The following is an 11,050-nucleotide window of genomic DNA, read 5'->3' as shown; positions in this document are numbered from 1 at the left end:
ATTGCAATCGGGTCGCATGCAGCTGCACTCCGAATTGATGATTACTTGCTGTGGGCATGTAGGCAGGATTGAAACAAACCCAACTTTAATTTACGTGGTGATGCTGTCACGACCACGAGTCTCACAAAACTCTGTTTTGGATGAGACTGACTTTATGACCAAAATTATCCTATTTACACCTTGTAGTCAATTTTGAAAATAGAATACATGTTTCTGACTCATATCAATGCCACAGGCTGTTTTCTAAATGTGAAGTTGTTTTTTTTCAGGGGTATTTGCACTTTAAACCAGGGAGAGGAGTGAATCGGATCTGCAGTCAGCTGATATATAAGAGAGAGTGTGTGGAGACAGAGAGAGCAAGACATTTAAAGTGAGAGGCAGCATACCGGAAAATGGTAAAGGAGAGCGAAGAGAGCAGCCTTGGAAAAAATGAACAGCCCTCATCAGATGCGAGGGGGGAGGAAAAAAGAGGGAGTGGCAGGAAAGGGAGGAGAGGGGGTAGGTGGAGGGGGGAACAGTGTACCAGCATGCGGCAGTGTTGTCTGGGGATCAGTTTTCTCAGACAACGCAGGCACAGTGGAGCCTGGTAGACAGAGAGGCTGACACTGAGCCAGCTTTCCTCTAGACACTCCCCATCTCCCTGTGCTGGGCTAGTGGTCTCAGGACACTCCCTGAGTGTCTTAAGTTCTGGAGCTTTCTACTGGGCTTGCTACCTCCAACAGACCCCCATCTCTGGGGGCCAGCTATCTTTTGGGCACTCCCTAATTCTGGTCTAGAGCCCTTTCCTGGACTGTCTCTCACCAAACATCAATCTATTCTGGAGCTCGTCACAGCAGTGGCAGCCCAAGCTGAGTCGGGGCAAAGACCCAAGGGAGCAGTCTACAATTTGGTAAGTCTCTTTTTTTCTCTCCTTTGACCCTTCACATTACTTTACAGAAAGTCAACTTTTTTACTCATCTATACAATGCAGTAAATGTTCAGTAGAGTTTGTGGTTTAGTGTTGATTTTGTTGGTTTGATGATAATATACCCCCCTGGTCCCTGTTTTAAAACTGTCTCATATTACAGCATCTGGTTCTACTTTGTTGTCCTTCAGCCAGCCTCCCTCCCTGGCACAAGCATGTTTTACATGCACGAAAAAAGACTGGTTTGTTTATAGGATTCTTCACATGATAAAAGACTGGTTTGTTTATAGGATTCTTCACATAGCTCCTACTGAAGTGTAGAACCAACCTGTGAGGGTCGAGCACAGAGCTTTCATGAAAGGGGAAGTTGAACATTCCTGTGGATATCACAGATGGTTATAATAAGGGGTGTTTGTAGTGGAGTCATATGGGCATATAATGAGGCTGCCACTTCACTGGGTGTATAGTATTTATATATTACTTTGAGTATTTGTTGGTGTGAGTATGAGACCAATTTACCAGTGAGTCATGATTCTGTGTGTGTGTGTTGACCACACTCTTGCACATATTAGTCAAATCCCCTGAAAGAGTTCTCTGTCAGAAACACTCCTGCCACCGCCCCTCAAATAACATAGAAGGTTATCCTTTGGCTAGAACCATATGACTTTTTGTATTTGCATGAGAATTTACTGTATGTGTAGAATATACTGTAGTTATAGAAGGGGTCCAGGAAAATGAGAGTTCTGTTTCTGCCTCTTCTTTAACATCTTTTCACAAACATCACACAACAATCAACAACATCACTGGGGTGGTTAAAAAGTATCAAAAATATAGTTTCTTTGCTTTTGCTACACTTGCGTTGCTGGGTAAAGAGTTGATATTTACTAACAGTGGACCTGGAAGGGAAAGTAACTGGTATTTTGAACAGTGGAACATGGACCTCGCTGTGAACAGTTGAAAACAACCCCCGAGGATACTATAACATTTTTCCATTGCTCTACAAAGGTTGTAAAAGGAAAGAGAGCCATTGAAAAGCCAAACAAAGGGGGGAGTAGCCATTTGAACTATCCCTTTATGGAACATTTGTCTATTGTTCAGTGTGTACAATACAATAATCCTTGTGCGTTTCCCCTCGGAGAAGGTTTAAGAACCTCTTTCCCAAGGGACTAGATAGCTGAGCCAAAAGTTGCCGTCATTAACCTCTTACATCTAGACGTTCCGCTAACGGAACACCTGCTCCAATAGCCAATGATGGGCGTGGCGCGAATTACAAATTCCTCAAAAATACAAAAACTTCAATTTTTCAAACATATGACTATTTTACACCATTTTAAAGACAAGACTCTCCTTTATCTAACCACACTGTCCGATTTCAAAAAGGCTTTACAACGAAAGCAAAACATTAGATTATGTCAGCAGAGTACCCAGCCAGAAATAATCAGACACCCATTTTTCAAGCTAGCATATAATGTCACATAAATCCAAACCACAGCTAAATGCAGCACTAACCTTTGATGATCTTCATCAGATGACACCCCTAGGACATTTATGTTATACAATACATGCATGTTTTGTTCAATCAAGTTCATATTTATATCAAAAACCAGCTTTTTACATTAGCATGTGACGTTCAGAACTAGCATACCCCCCAGCAAACTTCCAGGGAGAATTTACTAAATTACTCACGATAAACGTTCACAGAAAACATAACAATTATTTTAAGAATTATAGTTACAGAACTCCTCTATGCACTCGATATGTCCGATTTTAAAATAGCTTTTCGGTGAAAGCACATTTTGCAATATCCTGAGTAGATAGCCCAGCCATCACGGGCTAGCTATTTAGACACCCAGCAAGTTTAGCACTCACCAAAGTCAGATTTACTATAAGAAAAATGTTATTACCTTTGCTGTTCTTCGTCAGAATGCACTCCCAGGACTTCTACTTCAACAACAAATGTTGGTTTGGTCCCAAATAATCCATAGTTATATCCAAATAGCGGCGTTTTGTTCGTGCGTTCAAGACACTATCCGAAAGGGTAAATAAGGGTTACGCGCCCGACGCGTTTCGTGACCAAAAAAATTCTAAATATTCCATTACCGTACTTCGAAGCATGTCAACCGCTGTTTAAAATCAATTTTTATGCAATTTTTCTCGTAAAAAAGCGATAATATTCCGACCGGGAAAGCGTGTTTACGTTCAAAGAGAGAGAAAGTAAAAACATGGGATCCCCTCGTGCACGAGCCTCAGACTGATGGCCCTCTGATCGACCACCATCCAAACGCGCAAAAGTTTTTCAGCCAGCGGCTGGAATTACATCATTCAGCTTTTTCCCGGGTTCTGAGAGCCTATGGGAGCCGTAGGAAGTGTCACGTTACAGCAAAGATCCTAAATTTTCTTTAAACAGAGCCAAGAAGCCCAAGGAATGGTCAGAGAGGGTACTTCCTGTTTGGAATCTTCTCAGGTTTTTGCCTGCCATATGAGTTCTGTTATACTCACAGACACCATTCAAACAGTTTTAGAAACTTTAGGGTGTTTTCTATCCAAAGCCAATAATTATATGCATATTCTAGTTTCTGGGCAGGAGTAATAATCAGATTAAATCTGGTACGTTTTTTATCCGGCCGTGAAAATACTGCCCCCTAGCCATAACAGGTTAATAGGCTTGGGCGGTATCCAGATTGTCATACCTTCATACCGACCTTGTGTCATACCGGGATATTCGGTAATACCAGCACTGAACACAAGGGGAGCTATTTTAAAACCCCACTGACCCTTTGTAATCCAAAGGTTAGCAATGCTAAGAAGTACATGTAAAGTCCCATAGAGAATGCTAACTAAATGCTAAGGAGCACATTGCGCTAATGTATTTGCAGGACAGACATCCCAGCTAAAAGTTATACAAGAACTAAAAAATGCTACTCACAGTTTGCTGCACACACAAAACAAATATTAGACAACAAGGCTCTTGATCCAGGACAGGATTATCTGCTGTTACCAAGCAAAGCTTGATTTTGGAAGAAGCTAACCACTTAGCTAGATAGCTAACTAGATACTAAATTAGCAAACCAAATGCACAAACTACAGAGCATTTAGCACATTTTAGACAGTTAACTTAAGAGTTATAAGATATCTAGCTTGCAAACATTTACACTACCTGTCCAAAATTTTAGAACACCTACTCATTCAAGGATTTTTCTTTATTTTTACTATTTTCTACATTGTAGAATAATAGTGAAGACATCAAAACTATGAAATAACACATATGGAATCATGTAGTAACCAGAAAGCTAATAAAAATATTTTATATTTGAGATTCTTCAAAGTAGCCACCCTTTGCCTTGATGACAGTTTTGCACATTCTTGGCATTCTCTCAACCAGCTTCACTTGGAATGCTTTACCAACAGTCTTGAAGGAGTTCCCACATATGCTGAGCACTTGTTGGCTGTTTTTCCTTCACTCTGCGGTCCAACTCATCCCAAACCATCTCAATTGGGTTGAGGTTGGGTGATTGTGGAGGCCAGGTCATCTGATGCAGCACTCCATCACTCTCTTCTTCGTAAAATAGCCCTTACACAGCCTGGATGTGTGTTGGGTCATTGTCCTGTTGAAAAATGAATGATGGTCCACTAAGCCCAAACCAGATGTGACGGTGTATCACTGCAGAATGCTGTGGTAGCCATGCTGGTTAAGTGGGCTTTGAATTCTAAATAAATCACAGACAGCATGTCTGTCACCAGCTAAGCACCCCCACACCATAACACCACCTCTATGCTTTATGGTGGGAAATACACATACGGAGATCATCCGTTCACCCACACCGCATTTCACATAGACATGGAGGTTGGAACCAAAATTTGGACTCCAGACCAAAGGACACATTTTCACCGGTCTAATGTCCATTGCTCGTGTTTCTTGGTCCAAGCAAGTCTCTTCTTATTATTGGTGTCGTTTAGTAGTGGTTTCTTTGCAGCAATTCGACAATGAAGGCCTTATTCACACAGTCTTCTCTGAACAGTTGATGTTGAGATGTGTCTGTTACTTGAACTCTGCATTTATTTGGGCTGCAATTTCTGAGGCTGGTAACGCTAATGAACTTATCCTCTGCAGCAGGTAACTCTGGGTCTTCCCTTCCTGTGGCGGTCCTCATGAGAGACAGTTTCGTCATAGTGCTTGATGGTTTTTGCGACTGCACTTGAAGAAACGTTCAAAGTTCTTGAAATGTTCCGTATTAAAGTAATGATGGACTGTCGTTTCTCTTTGCTTATTTGAGCTGTTCATACCATAATATGGACTTGGTCTTTTGCCAAATAGGGCTATCTTCTGTATATCCCCCTATGTTGTCACAACGCAACTGATTGGCTCAAACGCATTAAGAAGGAAAGAAATTCCACAAATTAACTTTTAACAAGGCACACCTGTTAATTGAAATGCACTCCAGGTGACTACCTCACGAAGCTGGTTGAGAGAATGCCAAGCCTGCAAAGCTGTTATCAAGGCAAAGGGTGGCTATTTGAAGAATCTGAAATATATTTTGAACACTTTTTTGGTTACTACATGATTCCATGTGTTATTTCATAGGTTTGATGTCTTCACTATTATTCTACAATGTAGAAAATAGTAAAATAAACAAAAACCCTTCTAAAACTATTGACCGGTAGGTAAGTTGTGAATTCCACACTGTAACTAGATCACCTGGCATGTGCTGCACAACAGTGAGTGACTCCCAAGGCTCTAGTCTCTTGTCATTGTGTGCTTGTAAACAAACACCACGTGTCTGGGAACTACCGGTAAGCTTCATTGTGAAAAATTGTGACAGCTGAAATGATGAACAAGTTGACTGCAGGTATTTACTTATTAAGTAGCAACACATTTCTTTTTTTTTTTTACTTCAAAGAAATCGTTTGGACGGTATTGTAAAAACCAGTACAGCAGACAGACTGTCAATCATCTGCCCCCCCCCCCCCCCCCCCAGCCAATCAATAGATGATGGATAGAGAAAGCAAAAGCTTGATTGGATTTCTAAGCTCTGCAGGCTACCCATCCATAATGTTGACGACACAGTTAGAACAATTATTCAGCCATGGTGGGAGGTAATTGGTTGACCACCACTAATAATTTGGAGAGCTTATGTATGTGTTTCACTATCACAGCGTAATAGGTATCACAGCAATTATGTTTGTCCTCTTTTTTTTGGCAGGATATCACCAAGTGCATGTGTCAAGGCTGTTCATGGATTCTCCCCAAAGCTTGTGTAAGTTGATGGGTACTAATATGTTGCATGAGGAAACAAGCAATAATACAATTTTATTTTCTTTGATCAAATCTCAAAAATGAACTTTTGGAGTACAGATGTCAGCCTCCATTAAACAGAATAGAGAAACAACACTGGGGTCTCAATTGACCAAATATGGACTGTATTTGTAAACACGATGGTAACCCCTGATCCTGCACAGTTGCCAAGGGTGACAGGGACCTCCAGGTGATGAAGGCGGGGGCCATGTTGAAGAAGGTCAAGTCCAAATCGTGGAAGAAGCAGCGGCATTTCCGGCTACAGGAAGATGGCCGGACCATCTGGTATAAGTCCAGGTGGGCAGGAACAGGCCACTCCACCTGTGAGTAACGAGGGTGTGGGTGGCGGGAGGGAGCACGGATGAGATGTTATAAGAATTGACCACAGACTGTACATTCTGTAGATAACTGAATTGACGGCCACATTATTTCTCTTTTTGAAAAAAGGATGATGCATAGATCATTCCTTGAGAAATCACTCTAGCATTGAAAAAGCCTAAGTATGTCTTCACATAGGCCCCGATTCCGACCCGAGTTAAGCGTGTGTAAATGGAACGTTATATTCCCTTTTTATATACTTCTCTCTCTATGTGTTTTCTGACCTTGAACTTAAGCATGAGAATAGCATGCTATTCACCCACTTCGTTCGGGCGGAGATCTAAGAAATGAAACGTGCGGAAGTGTCTAAAGAATTATTATTTAAAAAAAATGTAACCTTAATTTAACTAGGCAAGTCAGTTAAGAACAAATTCTTATTTACAATGACGGCCTACCCTGGCCAAAGACGGACGACGCTAGGCTAATTGTGTTCCGCCCTATGGGACTCCCAATCATGGCTGGTTGTGAGACAGCCTGGATTCGAACTAGGGTGTCTGTAGTGAAGCCTCTGGCACTGAGATGCAGTGTCTTAGACCGCTGCGACACTTGAGAGCCCTTATTCTGACCTTGACCTAACTCCCTCATAATTACGGCACATTTACACGTGAGGAAACCATGAATAAGGTTGAGCAAACCTGCTGGTTCCAAATGGTAAAAGCATCTTGCTTTTTTAAGATAGAAATAGCAGCATTATCCATGCACTGTAATTTATAAATGGATAAGTAAGGTAAATGAGTAATCCGTTTGGAGAAGGGGATTGTAAAATGCACAGCCATCGTTTTAGATCATTTTTCCTTGGAGACGAATGTGAAACCAGTCATATGGAAGCAAACTGAAAATCATATCATCATGACATGTATTGTGGCTACTTTTCCACAGTGAAACAGCCTATATATTTCTGTGCTGTTAGTAAGAATTTTCATTGTGTGCCCTCATAATTTGTGTGGATGAAATTTGGACACCCAAGCTGTAGGTTTCTGTAGGGCTTAAGCTGCCCAGTTGATGTATGGACTTTAAAGAATGTTTTAAATATAGCCTATGCCCGGGCTTTTGTTTTATTTTACAATTTGTATCATGTTAAATATTAGCCACTAACGAGAGCCACCGTCAGTAATACCCGCATACATTTCTGTCATTTTATTGTTAGTTTTCAATTTGTAGCTTACATTTAGCATCATTCCGTTTCCGTTCTCTTTTTTTTGTCACATCCGTGTAAGTTGTTCCTCTAGCGTTAGTGGATCATATTAGGTTAATGTTGTGAAATAATTTGGGACATGAAGCCTATTTGAATCATTATGGAATTCAGACCACATGTAGCAGGTTAAACCTGGAGCACGGTTCACGACGACTGGACCGTTGTCATACAGTTCCATGATTAGTAAGAATTAGGGTAGATTTATAGGACTATTGTTCAACCCCTGTTGTATACTTTTTTCTTTCCCACCTTCCAATATTTCATGGATTCAACTCGAATATAACAACTTTCAAGATGAATCACACCACATTTTTGTATTTGTCAAAATACAGCATTTAGTGTGTAAAGGCTCTCCAAAACAGTTTTTTTTATGATTCATACATACTTTCCTAACTCTAAAATGTTCCTAAATAATCTACAAGATCAGTTTATTTTTAAATCTACCAGTTGAAACGGAGACAAAGATGCATATTTAGATGGCTTCTTTCATCCTCTATTTTTACGAACCAGTTATCTCGATGCATTCTAGTCTGTCGACAAATTTCGAATTAAAGGTACATTGTATTTAAAGTGATGGCTTAAGATAAATGTACTGAAAACCCTTTTGAATAAAAACTCCACGAGAAAATCTGTTGGCCAGCAAATGGGAGGGTTTTCAGCAGTTGATTTAAAAGAAATTCAGTTCACACAAGGGAACCATGCCTGCAATGCCCGTTACGCACCTTCATAAGGTAAGTCTGAATATCAACTACTGAGAAGCACATAGGAGATTACACCTTTCTTACGCATGCCTTTCTTAAGTATGAATCTGTCCGATAATGCCTAATGTTCCTTTCTAGTCTCTGTGGCTGATGTTGAGGTGGTGCGTGAAGGTCACCAGTCGGAGGTCTTGCTGAGCGTCGCTGAAGAGTTCCCCGCTGACCTCTGTTTCACCCTGGTGTTTCGTGGTCGCCGCGGCAACCTGGACCTGGTGGCGGAGTCACCTTCTGAGGCGCAGGCCTGGATCCGGGGTGTACGCAAGCTGATACAGAACGCTGAGAGCATGGATGACAAGGAGAGGGTTGACCAGTATCCTTATCCCATACAGATAATAGGCAGATTATTAGATGTTTTGTGACACTTGACTTGGTGGGGCCTTATCATAATACGTTCATAACAATTGATCTAAACAATCAAAACCATAGAGGTCCTATTAAGTTACTGGAGGGGCTATGTCATAAACCATCAAAGTTCCAGAATGGGGTGAAAATGGCAGCCATATTGTCAGAAAGAAATCCAAACTAGTCTAATTGGAATTAATGGCAGAAGAGAAGAAATCCAGATTTTACTTATGCAGGAAAAATGCTCCCTGATTCTTTTGGCTGACCGAAATGGCTGACCTTTATCCCATCATAAGAAGGTTAATTTACATTCTAGTATTCTAATTCTTAATTCTATGGTCAAAAAAACACTTTGGTTGTGAGAGTAAAGTCTTTGTTTTTGCTCCATTCTAAATCATGTCTTACCAAGTGTTGCCCTTAGCCAGCATCTTCCCTCAGATGGATCTGGGACTGGTTTCAGAAGGCGGACAAAAACAAGGACGGACGGATGAACTTCAAGGAGGTGCGCACACTGCTGAAGATGATGAATGTGGACATGAACGAGGAGTATGCTCTTCACCTCTTCACGGTGAGGTACCCATCAAGTTCGTGAGGTCTTTCGTTTAGTGTATCAAAACTATACTTTTTTCTATATTTATTCTATGCTTCCCACTGCTCATATGACATCCTCAGTCAATGAATCAACCTAGCATTGTGAGCAGCGGTTCAATTGGGATGTTGTAGGTCGTGGAATAGTTCTCAACGTTGGTAATATTTAACAGAAACCTATCACAGTCAAATATCAGTAACTAATCTGCCTTCCATCATCAGGTGATGGAATTCTGTTTTAGCATGATTTATTGAGAGTACAATACCACGGGAAGACTGCAGAGGTAACAATCTATGCTGCTTATTTTCTTTACCCCCAGTTGGCAGATAAGTCTAAGTCAGGTTGTCTGGAGAACGAGGAGTTTGTCCAGTTCTATAAGATACTGACGGAAAGGAAGGACATGCGGCGGGTGTTCCAGGACTACTCCCGAGACGGACAGACATTAACCCTTGCTGAGCTGAAGGACTTTCTGATGCAGGAGCAACAGGAGGGAGAGAGGAGTTGGGAGCATGCCCAGGAGCTGATTGATCGCTATGAGCCATCAGAGACCGGTAAGGACCACTGTGCAACTGTAACCAACCACAGTCAACCGTAATGAATTATGTCATTAATAGCCTCGGTGAGACAATGTCAATCACAATGAACGGCAACCACAATATTAATAACCTAGTTTACTTCAGTAAACCACAAGAGCCCACAATTAACCATTCAACAAGTAAGGAAACTAGCTGTATGTTGCACGTCACTACTTAACAGGAGAGGCATTTTGAACGTCAACTTTTTTTAAATATCAAAATTAGTATTTTTGTAGAAATGCCTTCTGGAACATGTTAACTTTCATGTGTCTTAATAACAAACTTGTATGCCATCTGTAAATACGAATACAATTGTTAAATTACGAGCCTAGTTGGTTTAGCCACAGAAAAAGACAGGGACCTTCCCGCTAGCCATGATTGGCTGAGATAATGGATGGCCTGGACATGTCGAGAGATGACTTCAGATTGGTCTGCCATGTAGCACGCTTTTGTCTACAACATGAGCAGGTCAGTTCAGTATGTGTGGTTAATCCTTTCTAACACTGCTTTTTTTTAAAAGATATCACGTAGTAGAATTGCAAAAGTGTTGCTCTCCACTTTCTGGAGGACTGCGTTTTGAAATCAGTGGAATGCCTGGTGGAATTGGAGTGTGATAGCTAAGTAGATGGAGAAAATTCTGGCATTTGATTGTAAATATGAGGAGGGAGTCGAAAAGAGAATACACAAAAGGCTGTTGTATATAAAACGTCTCCGGATTACATATTCAAACTAAGGACAACCATGGCATCTTTGACAGAGAGGGAGAAGCGTCCATCCATGTCTACAGGTAAAATAATCTAGCAAGCTACATTTTCAGATATTATACGTTTCTAATTTTGTCAGTCGTTTTCATTTCAAGTTAAAGCGTACTGCTAGCTAGCTAGCTAATGTTAGCTGGGTGGCTCGCAAGCTAATTTTAAGTGTATGATTTGTGTAGTAATATTATTCGTATCTCAGAGCCATTTGCATTGCTAATTATCGCCTAATGTTAGCTAGCTAGCTAAGATTGAACCTGG

General features: G+C 41.0%; 1 protein-coding gene across 1 annotated transcript in view; it reads left to right on the top strand.

The window, feature by feature from the left end:
- Positions 1-586: 586 nt before the first annotated feature.
- The window catches only part of plcd4b (phospholipase C, delta 4b), a 25,576-nt gene continuing 15,112 nt past the window's right edge, over positions 587-11,050 (top strand). The window contains 6 exon segments of the mRNA NM_001173706.1: positions 587-889; positions 6,106-6,159; positions 6,362-6,520; positions 8,610-8,838; positions 9,309-9,438; positions 9,779-10,010. Coding sequence (NP_001167177.1) covers positions 6,138-6,159; positions 6,362-6,520; positions 8,610-8,838; positions 9,309-9,438; positions 9,779-10,010 — 772 coding nt within the window. The 5' untranslated portion in view covers positions 587-889; positions 6,106-6,137.

This window comes from Salmo salar, chromosome 21 (assembly GCF_965601325.2).
Source record: "Salmo salar chromosome 21, fSalSal1, whole genome shotgun sequence".
Taxonomy (NCBI): domain Eukaryota; kingdom Metazoa; phylum Chordata; class Actinopteri; order Salmoniformes; family Salmonidae; genus Salmo; species Salmo salar.
Note: the sequence above shows the minus strand (reverse complement) of the source record. Positions and strands in the feature narration are given on the sequence as shown.